The sequence below is a fragment of the Meleagris gallopavo genome, chromosome 1, assembly GCF_000146605.3.
Source record: "Meleagris gallopavo isolate NT-WF06-2002-E0010 breed Aviagen turkey brand Nicholas breeding stock chromosome 1, Turkey_5.1, whole genome shotgun sequence".
Taxonomy (NCBI): Eukaryota; Metazoa; Chordata; class Aves; order Galliformes; family Phasianidae; genus Meleagris; species Meleagris gallopavo.
This window is the reverse complement of record NC_015011.2, coordinates 70,968,352-70,984,340: the sequence shown is the minus strand read 5'-3', so window position 1 is coordinate 70,984,340 and position 15,989 is coordinate 70,968,352. Positions and strand designations below refer to the sequence as shown.

At 42.3% G+C, this 15,989-nt stretch overlaps 1 protein-coding gene across 1 annotated transcript; it reads right to left on the bottom strand.

Annotated features, from left to right (window-relative positions):
* Positions 1-9,680: 9,680 nt before the first annotated feature.
* On the bottom strand, positions 9,681-13,479 carry LOC100548992 (potassium voltage-gated channel subfamily A member 5). The gene has a single exon (XM_031555455.1). It carries the CDS (start codon positions 12,909-12,911, stop codon positions 11,025-11,027), a length of 1,887 nt encoding a protein of 628 aa, XP_031411315.1. The 5' UTR covers positions 12,912-13,479; the 3' UTR covers positions 9,681-11,024.
* Between the last annotated feature and the right edge of the window lie 2,510 nt (positions 13,480-15,989).

The window sequence follows — 15,989 nt, the reverse complement described above, 5'->3', positions numbered from 1 at the left end:
CTGTGCTGCCATTCAGCAAGACCTGGACAGGCTGGAGAGCTGGGCAGTAAGAAACCACATGAGGTTTAACAAAAGCAAGTGACCTGTGGGAGAGGAGCTTTGCGGAGAAGGACCTCAATGTCCTGGACGACAGGTTGGCTATGAGCTAGCAGTGTGCCCTGGTGGCCGAGATGTCCAATGGGATCCTGGGGTGCATTAAAAGGAGAGTGGCCAGCAGGTCAAGGGAGGTGATTCTCCCCCTCTACTCTGCCCTCCTCAGGCCTCAGCTGGAGTATCCTGTTCTGGGCTTCCCAGTACAAAAAGACAGGGATCTCCTGGAGAGAGGGCCACAAAGACGATAAGGGACGTGGACCATTTCCCCTGTGAGGCTGAGTGACTTGGGTCTGTTCAGCCTTGAGAAAAGAATACTCAGAGTGATCTTACTAGTGTTTATTAATAATCCTAAGTGTGGGAGATGAAGGGACAGGGCTAACCTCTTTTCAGTAATTTGTGGGGACAGGACAGGGGGAAATGGCCATAAACTGGAACATAGGAAATTCTGTACCAATATGTGAAGAAACTATACACATTGTGTGACAGAGCACTGGAACAGGCTGCCCAGGTAGATTGTGGATTCCCCTTCTGTGGAGATATTCAAGACCTATCTGTATGTCTACTTGTGCATCCTGCTGTAAGGAACTTGTTTTGCAGGGGAGTTGGACTCAATGATTTCCAGAGGTCCTTTCCAACCCCAACAATTCTGTGATTGTGTTAGTATGATGGATAATTGTTTGGTCAGTAGGGAGGTATCATCAAACTCTCAGCATAGTGTTTCATGCTTACAAAAGGAAATTTGATGAACAGTTATTCAGCTTAGGGAAGTAAAGAAACTGCAGTTAGAACTGCTGCTGTGCTGGGATGCTAAAGAATGTGCAAACCAATGTGCTTGAACTCTGCCTCTTTAAAGTCCAATACAAAAGAGCCAGCCTTCTTGTAAACACTTGCCTCTCTTCCTTCTACCTCTCCAAGTATTCCACTGCAATGCAGAAGAAAAGGATACAGGTTTTATTTTCAAGATTTTGTTTCATCAACTGATAAGATACTATGATTGAGAAAGATAAACTATGACAAACTTGACCCCAAAGTTACTGAAAATTTGAGCAGCCTCTCTGTCTGTCTAACTCTCAAACTCAGTAATAACAAATTTTAGAAGTTAGAAGTCTGAAGTTTTCTTGAAGTACTGCTAAAGGGATGAAAGTATCTGTTAAAATATGCAAAGTATTATTTGCCTTATTATTAAGCACAAGTCTGTTTCTCACTGTTATTCTATAAACATTATCTAATCAGTATTGCTACCCTTCAGAGAAGTCTATTAATATATCCTTGTTTTTGGTGTGTTTCAATCACTGTCTTTCCTTTAATGAGAGATTTTAGGAAAGCTAATGCTTGTCCCTAAGAGGAACATTTAGATTTATTTTCTTTATGTAGTCAGCTACGTTTACAAAAGTTGTAAAAACAGTATTTTCTTTAGCATATCCTTTGGCCAAATTTGCTTCTGACCAAATTTCAAGTTCAAAAGTACTGAATTACAAAACAGAGTGACTAAAAACTTGTTTTCCAAGGGAAACAATGAAACTCATCGACAGAGTGAATCTTCTATAATATATATGAGCTGATATCATCTATTTCCATGGTACTCCATGCAGCAGTTGCAGAGCAGTCCTACCACTGAACGATATATAAAAATAGCTGTACTAAGACTTTTTGCTAAGATCACAAATAAATCACAGTGTCCCAATACGGAGAGTCCTGTCAAGGACAGAATACATGCTCCACAGCACAGCCACGTCCCCTCAGTCTGGTGAATGTGTGGTAAGGAGAAAAGAGATGATGATGGGACAGAGCATTCTGGGCTCTGGAGACTGCTGATTCTGCAAAGTTAATGGTGATGGGGAGCACTGGCACAGGAGCTCACCCTGCAAAGAAGCACATTGCCATTCATCAAGAGTTATGGGAGAGCCAGCTGCATTCAGTATACCCACAGAAGCATCAGGAGAGCTGCTCTCCCATTGAGCAGACCCATGGGACAAGTCAGCAGATTTTGTTTCTCACAGAGACGAGAAACAGCCAGTTTGTAGACGGGGTCAGGCAATGAGCTCAGCTGGAGCTGAAAGACCCTGCTGCTCATTGTTTTACCTCAAGTGAAAAGCAACATCTCGTGGCTCCAAGCTCCTGCTGCTATCCCAGCTGAACAGACCAACAATGCAGCAGGAGTTGGATGGAGCTCTGGTTACAATCGTAGCCAGTCTGCTCTCAGCAAGTACTGATATTTCAATTGTAAACATGTCCTGCACTAATTTAACCCATGTACAATCACTATTCACTTAGGGTGGTCTGCTTCTCCTCAAGTGAAGACTAACATTTGCCCTGTGCCCTGGGAAAAGCCACTATCCATTGATGAGACATTAGTTCTGATGAGACACTTGAGCATGCTGCAAAGCCTACAAAAATTATTAACAACCATAGTACATAGTACCATCAAGCAGTCACATTCATCCTCCAAATTCTACCACCTGCTGTGAAATAGAAATCTGTGGATTGAATTCACTGAAATCAGCTAAGCTCAACAGTGTTTTATCCCAGACGCATCAGCACAAACTGGAGGAATAGCCATAGGATAGGCAGGAGACTTGATTGAACCATTTTGTTTGTTATCCTTGCAAGTTGGACCTTGGGAGATCTCCTTTTTGCCAGGGTATCTTGCTGTAGTTTTGCCTCCAATGGAGAAAGATGCTGAACTGGCTGTTTATCATCTTATCTGAAAGGGGAACTGAATATCCTTTAATAGAGTCAGAATCTGGTGGAATTTGCTCCTGTCCTTTTCCTAAATTGAGAAAGCATTGCATTCATCTGTCTAGAGATACTCCATGAGAAAGACTACTTTTCTGTAAAGCTATCTGGACCATGTTTCCTACTCAACAGAGACTCTAAAACTTTATAGAATCAGCTATTGGCAGCACTCCCAGGGTATTTTTTTATCTGCACATACTTCTAAAAATGTCAACACCAGTCTAACTATTCTCATCTGGGAAGCCTGACATCCGATGTATGTTAGTAAAGAAAAAAAAAATCCAAGTTGCAAACTCAAAAAAGGAAAATAAATTCTACCGGCTTCTTGTTTGAGTGCTCTGCAAATAACAGGAGGAAATTTTACAGTATGACCTTATGTAATTCATTTAGAAAATCTAACAAGGGAATAGTATGGGTTTCAGGGATAAAGGGCAGATTATGAGATTCTTATTTGAGCGTGATTCCTGAATATTTAGGTTCATTACTTAACTGCAGACAAAAACAAAGCAAAAACAGGTAGAATCCTAGGAGCCATGCTTTCTTGGCAGCTCTGGAATTAAAAGCAAACAACACAACATCTAGCTGTGGGAGAGCTTCCCAAGGGAGGAAGAATTTTCACTTAAGTATTTTGTTCCAGTCATCAGTCTCCCATTATTTCCTTTTCCAAATCTGTACTCTTCGCACAACTTCTCTCCTTTGCCTGAGAAAGAAGTATAGGTAAATAAGATACGCCTCAATGCTACTTCCAATTTGAGTTTGGGCAGTAAGCAGTATTCTATCTCCACACTTCTCACAGCACCTGCCCTCAGCATGCTACCACTATAAGAGTGGTATGTCAAAAACTTAGTTTAAAAAAAAAAAAAAAGAAAAGAAAGATATAATTGCTAACCTCAAGTCAATCTGAATAGAACTCCCAATTCACAGTAACAAAGTGGACAGAGAGAAGGATGTAATCCTGAAATATCTTAAATAAATATTACTCTGAGCATTAACACTGAAGTACTGACTTTACAACTTCTCTTTTCAGGAGTAATTATTAGAGTATTAGAGTAATTATTAGCCTGCCCAGAGAGGTCATGGAGTTGCCATTCCTGGTAGTGTTCAAGAGGCGTCTGGATGAGGAGCTGCAAGATATGGTTTAATAGCTTGTGGTAGCAGTGGTAATGAGAAGATGGTTGGACTAAATGATCTTATTGGTCGTTTCCAACCTTATGATTCTATCAAAGGCCCCCTCCTCTTACTGGCTCTTACCTCTAGGTAAGTGGCTCCTGAATTATACTTCTGATTTCTGGCATATCAAACACTTTTTTAAGTATGCGTTCTGTCTCTAAATAGAATAATATCTAAATATTTACTTCTGAAACTGACCTTGAAGACTGATGCCCTGCAAAGTTTTATCAAATTTTCTAGGTTTTAGACCCTAGCCCCTAGCATTCTAGTTCTCAGGTTCTGGTTGTATTTGCTATAGACACATAAGAATGACTTCCACACTAAGCCTCCATACTCCTTAAAATCTTCAGGATATTTGCTTAAATTTTAGAATCATAGAACCATAGAATGGCCTGGGTTGAAAAGGACCACAATGATCACCTGGTTTCAACCCTCTTGTCATCTGTAGGGTCGCCAACCACTAGACCAGGATGCCCAGAGGCACATCCAGCCTGGCCTTGAATGTCTCCAGGGATGGGGCATCCACAGCCTCTTTGGGCAACCTGTTCCAGTTCATCACCACCCTCTGGGTGAAAAACTTCCTCCTAATATCTAACCTAAAATTCCCCCATCTCAGTTTAAAATCATTCCTCCTTGTCCTGTTACTATTCACCTTCGTAAACAGCCATTCCCCCTCCTGCTTATACGCTCACTTCAAGGACCACAATGACGCCACAATGAGGTCTCCCTGGAGCCTTCTCTTCTCCAAGCTAAACAAGCCCAGTTCCCTCAACCTTTCTTCATAGGAGAGGTACTCCAGCCCTCTGATTATCTTAGTGGCCCTCCTCTGGACCCACTCCAAGAGCTCCATGTCCTTTCTGTACTGGGGGCCCCAGGCCTGGACGCAGTACTCCAGATGGGGCCTCACAAGAGCTGAGTAGAGGGGGACAATCACCTCCCTCTCTCTGCTAGCCACTCTTCTTTTAATGCAGCCCAGAACACAGTTGGCCTTCTGGGCTGCAAGTGCACACTGCTGGCTCGTGTCCAGCTTCTCGCCCACAAGGACCCTCAAGTCCTTCTCCATAGGGCTGCTCTCAAGGGGTTCTTCTCCCAGTTTCTATAAATACCTGGGATCGCTCAGCCCAAGTACATCACCTCGCACTTGTCCTTGTTGAACATCATTAGGTTTTCATGGGTCCACTTCTCCAGCCTGTGCAGGTCCCTCTGGATGGCTTCCCTTGCCTCCAGTGTATCAACCACACCACTCAGCTTGGTGTTGTCTGCAAACTTGCTGAGGTTGCATTCTATGCCATTGTCTTTGTCATTGATAAAGATGTTGAAGAGCCCTGGTTCCAAGACCGACCCCTGAGGGACACTGCTTGTGACCAGCCTTCACCCAGACATAGAACCGTTGATTGCATGACTTTGGCTGCGACCAGCCAACCAGTTCTTAATCCACTGAACTGTCCATCTTTCAAACCCATACCTCTCCATTTTAGAGAGGATGTGGTGAGGAACTATGTCAAAGGTTTTGCAGAGGTCCACGAAGATGAAGATGACATTCATCATCCTTCCTCCATCTATTGATGCTGTCACTCCATCGTGGAAAGCCACCAGATTAGTCAGATAAGATCTGCCCTTGGTGAAGCCATGCTGGCTGTCTCGGATCACCTCTTTGTCTCGTATGCACCTTAACATGGTAACCTGTTCCATGATCTTCCCAGACACAGAGGTGAGGCTCACCGGCCTGTATTTCCCTAGGTCTTCTTTTCTCCCTTTCTTAAAAATAGGAATAATGTTTTCCTTTTTCCAGTCACCAGGTATTTCATCTGACAGCCATGATTTTTCAAATATGGTGGAAAGTGGCTCAGCAGCCACATCAGCCATTTCTCTTAGAACGCTGGGATGTACATCATCTGGCCCCAGCATTCAGTTCCATGAGGAGGTCTTGGACTTGTTCCACTGTTACAGTGGGAAGGAATCCGCTCCTCTCACCCACACCTACAGGTTCTGGGTCCTGATAGACATGGGGAGACTGAACACCAGTGAAGACTGAGGCAAAGCACTTATTGAGTATCTCAGCTTTTTCCATGTCTGAGGAAGCCAGTTCTCTGTCCTCAATTTATCAGAGGGGGAACACTCTCCTTGGTCTGTCTCCTCCCTCTTGATAAATGAGAACAGAGAAATGGCTTCCTCAGACATGGAAAAAGAAGGTAAAAGAACTCAGAATCTTCCTTGACATCACAGGTTGGTGGAGACTATGGATCTGAAATTATGGGCCTTTGGTAAAACCTTTATACGAATTACTGAAAATTAACCAGTCTAGGAGAGGTGAAAAAGACATTTGAAGAAGGAACTAATCAGAGTTCTAGCCCTAGACCTTCCAGACATTACAAAACCATTTTGGCTGTTCTCTCACAAGAAGCAAGGTTTAGCCTTGGATGTTCTTGCTCAACAGCTGGGATATCAGACAGAGATACTGACTTTTGTGAGCAGGTGGTACAACAAGTCAGTAAAATGCTGGGAATTGATTGGGAATTGCACATGCCCTATTGACCACAGACAAGTGTCAAAGATGAATCATTCTATAAAACGTTAAATAGCTAAAATTTGCCAGTTAGATAAATTTATATAGGTATCGAACAATCCATATAGCTTTGATGAGAATTAGGGTAAAACCAAGATTTAAAGAGAGTTTGAGCCATTCTAAAATACTGTATGGTAGACCTTACCAATTTCAGTTTAAAGGGGAGGATCTGAATTAATTTGGTGAAAACTACTTACAGAGATATATAATTGCATTGGGAAATCAGTTAAGCAAAATTAACAAAGTGGTTTGGGGATTCAGAAATAGAGGCCCTCAAATCTCGCAACAAGTGATAGCTCTCACTGTTTGATTTTTCACCAGCAAGACTGCAGTGTTGTATTCAGATTCACATTCAATTAATAATCCAAACTTCAAAAAGTTATCTTGGTCTTAACTTCCACAGCCTTTTCTCTTACACTAACTGTATGTATAAGATCATTCTATGAGAACTACCGTTCATACAGCTCTGGGAGATTAATAATGTTATATAACAGTTCCTGTTCACTATTTTTGGAATGATAGAAAAGTAAACTGGGAATATACTTTTCTTGGGGCGACATTGACTAATCAAAACTCATGTCATTGGTGATTCAAAATAATATTCAGTTCAGTGTCTCAGAATGGATGGGGATTTCAGTATATATCATCTTTCTGAAGATTACAAGCAACTAATAGCTATGACACACAGGCATACACGCATATAGGGCTAATGAATCTTCCACAATGTAGTTCATAAAATAGCATTTTTCCCCTTTTTTAAAGGTTTACAATGATTTCTTATTCAATAAGCTTAGATATATTGTGGTTTATTATATTCCAAAGTGGTTTTATTTAGATTACTTTTCATTCCAGATTAGCTAACATGAAATCCGTAATGGTTTGGAGACATTTCCTTCTTGGAATATTTGTAGAATGGCATGCACAGCCTAGATTCTCTTCCTCTTTCACATTTACATTAACTTTCTCAGTTTTAGTTATCTTTTTCTCCCACTTTTGCAGCAGCAGTATGCATCAACATGTTACAAGGCTTCTGTCCTTTATATCTGGGGCATAGACAAATACATGGTGCCTACTGAACTCAGTGAAGACTCTTGATAGCAAAAGTATTAGAGCAAAAGCAGGTTTTTAATAGTAGACAGCGTAATCACACTCTCATCCAGGCCAAAGTGGAGGTTCTTCATGAAGGCAGTCCTGGTACTCAGTTTGCAACTTGAATCGTTTCAGAAGAACTGCTCTGATGAGTAGTGGCTGCAGGAACTGGCATTCTCTAGTGAGAATCTGATGTTCATATTCCAGAATCCTGCAGCACCACTTGTTTTCAGGCTCCCAAGCTGCACTTACCTAAATAACTGCGCTTAAATCCAGTGGGAACTGATTGCCCTAATATTTCAGCAGGGTATATAGCTCATCTTTGTGTAATAATTTCAAAGATCGATACACCAAAAACACCTGCTGAATAATGCTTAAAGTCGAGCTCACGGTAAATGCTTAGCTGAATTTTACTAGAACCATGTTTATAGTTGCATTACTCTGGCATCAGCCTCTCTTATTAGCAAGGAAATCCGTTATTGTCTTATAAGCCAACAGAAATCATACTTCCTTGTAAAGACAGTGTCAAAACCGAGTCCAGACTGCACTTGACAACTGTTTAGAAAGCCAAGTCACATTTTGTGAGCAATTAGTTTTCTTTTTTTTTGGAAAGTTCTGTTGTGTTGTTCTTTTTGTTTTTGTTGTTTGTTTGCTGTTGTTGTTTTTTATGGAAAAATGCAGTATGTTCAAACTGAAGATTGAGAAATGATTTGACAAGCCAGTGTTTAACCCCATGAAGAAATCAAGATCTCAAAGAACTTGATCTTGATTAGGACAAATTCTACTCACAGTTATAGCAGGAATCCAGATTAGACTACCTCCAGGGGAAAGTTAAAAGCCCACAGAATGTTTCAAGACGAAGTTCTGGGTGATCTCCACAAACACTAAATGAGGTTCAAAAAGCAGTCACGACAATCTAAGAGTTTAATGTCACTAAAGGGCGAGGATTCCACTCCTCTCTACTTGCTTACTTCTCCAAACCCCTGAGCTTCCCTCTCCTGTCCTTGTACTGATTCTGACACTCACTTTCTTTCCAACTCACTAATTTGACAAAATAAAATATCATTTTTGTTGTTGCTGCACTGGATTTTCCGCCAGAATAGTGAGCTCAAGGGCTCCTGGAAGAGAAGACATCATTTGCACATCTACTTGCAAATGGACAAAACTAGTTCAGGGCATGTAACAAGTGGGCACAAAGGGAAGGAAGAAAACTGGAAAGGAAGGAGGGAGGCCAGACCCTTCTCTTTCTATCAGCAACTGGCTTTTAAGACCCATTCAGCATGGGCCAGATGTGCTTTCACCTTCATCATTTCCACACAAATGTCACCTTGATGCAAAATGCTCCCACTAAAACAAAAGATCTGCCTGAATCTGTAGCACAACTGGACTACGTACTTTGTCCATCTAGTTGTAGATAGTTTCTCAGCATATTATAACACCATTCTCCATCTAAATAAACAAGCAAAGCAGCTCCCAACATCTAAAGTTAATGTGTAAGATTCAGTTCTCTATTTTCAGACTCAATCTCTTCCCCACTTTTCTCTTCCCCTTCTTCATGTTTTTAGTTTGGAGATAAAATCTGTGTAATGATTCTTCATATTAAACACAAAAAATTTTACTTGCTTGGCATTCACCATGCCTGTTTTACTGAATAGGAAGGAAAAAATGTCATTAATTTGGCCATTATCATTAAACTGCATGGTAAGAGACAAATAAGCACAATTTCAGTCTAGGCTAAAAATGTCAAAGCACTATTCTGTGAGGCTGAATTAAATTTTATCACAACGTATATAACTGAGATATATAACTTGCATAAACCATAATCCTGACTTAATGGTTACTTAAGGGCATTAGAAAATTAGATCAAAACAAACCTGGAACGCTGATATTAAGGACTTCTCTTTCTGCTAGTCTTGCTGTGCCATTCAACCTGATAAAGGCACGAAACATCCTTCAGCAATACAACAAGAGGCTGAGGGGAAAAGAGAGATGTCCATTGCAAGAAATTAGTAACACAACTCCTTGATTCAAGGAAGCAACTTTTTGTCAGTCTTCATTAGTAAGTTGTAAAGTGCTGCATTAACAGGATGAAGGTAATTTGTCATTAGTCTTACAAAAATATCTTAACTGTAAAATCTGCTGCACTGGAAAGATTTGGTTTGGAAATAAAAGAAACAAAGATGTGTTTTGGTGAAAGGTGATGGTTTCCGCCCAAGTCCAAGGTATAATCCACATTTAAGTAGCAAGGCAGCCGTATCAGACTCTGTTGATGCCGTTTCCAGTCTATGGTAATTAAAAACAATGAACTAGGTACATAAATTGTACAGACACATGAACGTGACTGATGTATGTGCCAAAGTAACCCGGAGTGTGGAATAAACATAATATATATTCTACTTTCACGTGTTACTACTGTCATAGCTATTCACTACCTAATGGTTTTGATCTGTTGTGCACTTGAATCAAATCTAGTAAGAGCAGGCAGTTGTTTTTGTTTTTTATTATTATTTATTTTTATTTTAGTCTCAAAAACAAAACTATAAAACTATAATATATGTGCTTCTTTTGGGGAGGACAGAAAGCACAAGACTGAATATTTAGAAATTCTAAAACTGTAAGGTGATTAATAAAAATATTTATAAAGAAGCGTAGCTACAATATTTAATAATTTAAGGCTCACAAGGAACTAATATCTCATCAATAATAAAAAATTTCTGTGCTTAAAGCATTTTTCATACGAGACAGTATGAATACAACCAGATCTGTAGTGATCACAAGTGAAAAACTCTACAAGTGCTGATCTCCCAATGTTCCTAGTGCTTTAATGGAGTGATACGTCTCAGGAATAAGAAATTGCCTTTCACCCAAAAATAAAGTTATATAGATACAAAATAAATTGGAATATTTTCAGTTTGAAAGTACAGTACAAAACATTGTTCCCTCCCACTCCAAAACTCATTCATTCTCTGCACACGTCCTCCAGCTCTTTAACAATTTGCAGAAAATGTATTGATTACAAATGACCATTTGAAACCAACTATGATTTGCTAATAAAAGTTTCTACAAATTAGATTTTACATTTTCATAATCTACCAGCTCCTGCATCATGGAGAATAGTTTACATAACCTATTTTAAAAACAGATGGCCATTTGTGTCATGGAAAAAGAACATAAAAACATTTATTTCTGGAGGACTGCTCAGGACAGTGATCAAATTATAAAATATAGCCTGATTTAAAACAACAACAACAATAAAAAATGAAAAACCACGCAACAAAACAACAACTGGTAGGAAAATAATAGATATAGTGGTAAGTTTCTGACACCAACAAATTCTGCTGCATCTTTTAACTACAGTTCTCTCCTTTCCTTACAGGTCTGTTTCCCTGCTGCTGTCCAGACAAAGGGCATACAGTGATCTTCTGAGATCTAGATTACTTTTAGCTTTGATACTGTTTTTCTCTAAAGGGCTGGTGCTGCTTTTGAACCCTTCATTATTTTCCAAGTGCACAACAGATTTGTTCAGAGAGTTTTTACTGGATCTTCTCTTTCCATCTACCCCAGTTACACTGCCCTGAGCACTGCTGTGTTCTTCTTTGAGCATAGCTTGCTCCTCATGGTCAGTTTCTCGGTGGTAGAAGTAATTGAAATTGGACACAATAACAGGGACAGGCAGGGCAATGGTGAGCACACCAGCGATGGCACATAAGGAGCCCACGATCTTGCCCCCCACAGTAATAGGTCGCATGTCCCCATAGCCCACAGTTGTCATGGTCACCACAGCCCACCAGAAAGCATCAGGGATGCTGGAGAAATGAGACTCAGAGTCATCAGCCTCAGCAAAGTAGACAGCACTGGAGAAAAGGATCACTCCAATGAAGAGAAAGAAGATGAGAAGGCCCAGCTCTCTCATGCTGGCTTTCAAAGTCTGTCCCAAAATCTGCAACCCCTTGGAGTGCCTGGAAAGCTTGAAGATCCTGAAGACTCTGACCAAGCGGATGACTCTCAGGATGGCCAAGGACATGGCTTGTTGCTGGCCTCCACTCCCATTGCTGTTGCTACTCCCAGGCTGTTGTTGCTCATGGGCCAATTCTGTGCCCAGGGTGATGAAGTAGGGGATAATGGCCACGATGTCAATGATGTTCATGATGTTGCGGGAGAACTCAGGCTTGCTGGGGCAGGTGAAGAAACGCACAAGGAGCTCAAAGGTGAACCAGATGACACAAGTGGTCTCGATGATGAAGAAGGGGTCAGAGAGGCTACTTGGTGACTGCATGGGTGGAGAGCCTCCAGCTGTGGCGTTCAAACCCTCACTTTGTGGGGGCAAAGACATGGGTATCTCTCGTTCATCCCTGAATTCAGGCAGAGTTTCCAGGCAGAAGGTGATGATGGAGATAAGGATCACCAACACAGAGACAATGGCAATGGCCCGAGCTGAGCTGGAACTTTCAGGGTACTCAAAGATGAGCCAGACCTGGCGCTGAAACTCACTGTGGGGAAGGGGCTTCTCCTGCTCTCTGATGAAACCCTCATCCTCCCAGAAGCGCTCCATGGCCTTCTTGCCCAGCTGGTAGAAGCGGATCTCATCAGCAAAGACATCAATGGAGACATTGACAGGTCGGCGGAGCTTGCCCCCAGACTGGTAGAAGTAGAGGATGCCATCAAAGCTGGGCCGGTTGCGGTCAAAGAAGTATTCATTGCGGAGCGGGTCAAAATACTGCATACGCTTATCAGGATCTCCCAACAGTGTGTCAGGAAACTGGTTGAGGGTGCCCAGCTGAGTCTCGAAGTGCAGCCCAGAGATGTTGATTAGCACCCGCTGATGGTGCATGGCGCCCCAGCTCACTGCCTTCATCTCCTCCTCACTGGCCGTTGCCATGGTCATGCCCCGGTGGTGACTCCCATCTTCCGGAAGATCCATTTCCGCAGCCGGCCGGGGGTGCAGAGTTTGTGGTTGCGATTGGGGTCCCGACGCCACCCGGACGTTGATGCTGCCCTCACTGCTGCTGCAGAGCCTCCCGCCGCCTCCTCGGAGGGCCGGCGGGGGCTTCTCCCGCTCCTCGTCGATCTGTGGCGGCGATGAGGCCGGTGGGGTACCCTCCTTCCCGTCGGTCAGTCTCGGAACAGACGTGGACCCCGCGGTGCGGAGTAGCTCGCGCTGTCGCCGAGCCCTGGTGCTACCGCCGGCCGTGGCATCCTCGCCGGCCGAGATGACTCCGCCACCGCCGTTCTCCAGAGTCACCAGCGCGACCTCCATGGGCAGCAGCGGCAGTAGGCGGGCTCCACTGAGGTGGCGGGCATTCTGTGCATCCCGCCTCGCCGCCTCCAGCCACCTCCGGACTTATGGGCGGCCGCCCTGCCCTGCCCTGCCCTGCCCTGCCCTGCCCGCCTCCCTCTCAGTGGTCTGCGACCGAGCGCGGCCGAACGCGGCCTGGGGAATCCGGCCGGGGACCCGGATATGAATGAGCGATCATTCTGATGGCTTGACGTCAGCGAGAATCCCTTCTCCCCAGCGGTGGCGGCGCCAGCCTCCCCCGGCATCGGGCTGCCGCAGCACCGCCCCGCCCCGGAGGTAGTACTGACCGCGCCCGTGCCCCAACCCAGCCACTATGTGCTCGCAGCGGAGAGAATCATGGTGTGACCCCGCGCGGATATGTATTCCTTGCGTCGCGAAGGTCTCCGGCTGGAATTCCCGGGGCACCTCTCAAATGAAATCCAGAGCTCCTCTTGGTGCGTACCCCATTCCCCTGCCCCCACCGCCTAGTGAGAACAGAGAGGAATGGGATCTGTTTTGCTTTGCTCCTCTCCTTTCCCCGCCCTTAACATGCAGCTCCAAAAGGTGCTTCTGAGGCCAACAGATAGCAACCGTTCCACCGGGCTACCAAATTTGCAATTTGGGACCATAGTTTCCCTTTGATGAATTCTTAAACCAACATCTAAGGCTGGTACACGTCAAAATACATACATTTTATTAAAGAAAATGAATTGAAGAAGCTTTATATGATGACTTCAATTACACTTCAGTAATATAATCAATGTGGAGGTCTTACTTTCTGGGTTCAAACTGTGAACTTCAAGGTCTAGAGGACAATATTCTAAATATATATCCAAACAACGTAGGATTAAAATCTATACATATATATATGCACAGCATCAGATGTAAAATATAGTAAATGAAAAAAACATTTTTCCTTCTAGGTGGCAACACTGCAGTGATATTTGAATCCTTGCAGTAGTAATGATAGATTCATCAAACCTAGATTTGCTGGGATTAATGAGTTTTCACTTAATTTAAACTGTTGCCTCTGTGTATGAAATATGCTTAAAGATATTATAAGCCATGCCAAAACAGAAAACCATAATTATATTGAATGATTATTATAAATTATGATTTGTCTATGATCTGTAATTTGCCTCTGAGAGCTAAGCACAGAATCACTGACCTGTTCTGCCTTTGTACAGCATGTTTTCTAGAACCTCACTGAAAACCCGATGAAGAAAATGCACATTACTAACTGATACAGTTGGAAAGCATGGCTGTGTTTTCTGGGTACCTTCTTCACATCTCTAACAGTTCTGAGAACTTAGGATGTTATCTGTGTATGTGGGTACAAGGGAAGAGTGGAGGAAAGGGTGAAAGAGAGGGGAAGAAATATCTATTTCAAAAAGCAAATTTTAAAGGGCAATTCTCATTTAGCATTCCTAATTTTCTGAATATTGTGAAATGAGAAGAGCAGACCATCTAGTAGAAAGCAAAGATATTGGAGAGGAAAGATGGCATGCAGACATAACAAGTACTGAGAAGTGTTATTCATGTTTTAACCTTTCTGATAAAGAATATATTTCTCCTTATACCTATGAGTTAGCAAAAAAACATTTTTTACCCTGAGTTCGTGCACATGTGCAGTCAGTTCCATACATTCCAGCATATTCATACCCAAACCTATCATTCTCTCTAGCTCCTACTGCCACTTATTTCTTATAATCTAGTTATCATGCCTGTTGTCATACTCTATGAATAAAGTATTGCTTTTTTTTCTCTGTCTGATCTGTAATTCTTCTAAGATTCCTTGCTTTACCAGCCAGCATCTAGGAGAGATACACACAAGCTTTGCAGAAGAATAAAAGCCATGCAAAAGAAGATAGAGAAGATTCCCTATCTTCTCTCTAAAGATGGATCTGCATTCCCAAAAGTACCTTAACAACTTCTCCATGGGGAGGAAAGATGCTGTTCTGTACAGCATCCTGCCAGAGACCTGAATTACACGTACCTGTGTACAAACTTGTTCAATAATATGCACCACACTGAGATTTCTGTAATTGCTTCCCTCTGTAGTTAGATCTGCATTTTATGTATATTCAGGTGTTTTCTGGCCTTTCTTTAAGGTACTGGGACAGATGCAACTGGCTGATCCAAGGATCACCTAATACATGCCATTACACAGCAGGAGTATCTGCTGGGAGCTGTCATTCAGTAGGACGCTCCCAGAGTAAGTTGGTGCCTTCTTACAAAACAATGACCTATCTCACTTGGGGGTTTCACACATAGAGAGATAAGACATAGATACAGTCTGCAGATCAATATATAAATAAAAATATGATGCTGAGATGTGGAGAGACATCTGCCAGCCTCTGGCTTGGTCAGCCCACAGCCCCTCCTTTTGGTAGTGGGACCAGACATGTCAGCTTCAATACATTTTGTGGGGAAAGATGCCATGAAGGTTCCTTTTTGATCTCATTGAATTGTCTAAGTAACAGTCCCATTGTGGCAGATGGTGAGAACAGAAGAAATTGAAGGAGTTAAGGCAAATCTGTGCCTCCTTCACTTGGTTAATTCCCCAGCAGCCTGATCCTTTGTTGTGATAATTCAGGCCAGAGATAGCAAGATAGGCTGCCACAGTCCCCAGGGAGACTCCAGAAAAAAAAGACTTTTATTTCCTGTTCAGGAGGATTAAGTGCAAGGCCATTGACAAATCACAGTAAACATCTGGATGTGAGCACTCCATCTATCAAGGCCTAATCCATGAAGTTATTCATTACTGTAGTCAGCAAATTCACATTGTTCTATATATAGTATCAGCTGATCTTTTTTAATGTTCGTCTCGGAGATGTTTTATCAACAGATTTTATTTATTGTGCAAAGCAATCTATTGCATCCTGTCTTTGCTTAATTAATTATTTAGAGTAATTATGCCTTTAAAAACAAATAAACAAACCATACAGTGCCATATTTTTCAGTAGTACCCAAAAAAATCCAGTTGTTAAAACCCAATTACGTTCCTGCATTTTATGCTGTTTTGCAGTTTTAAGCCTAAGTTTCTCTGGAAACTTAACA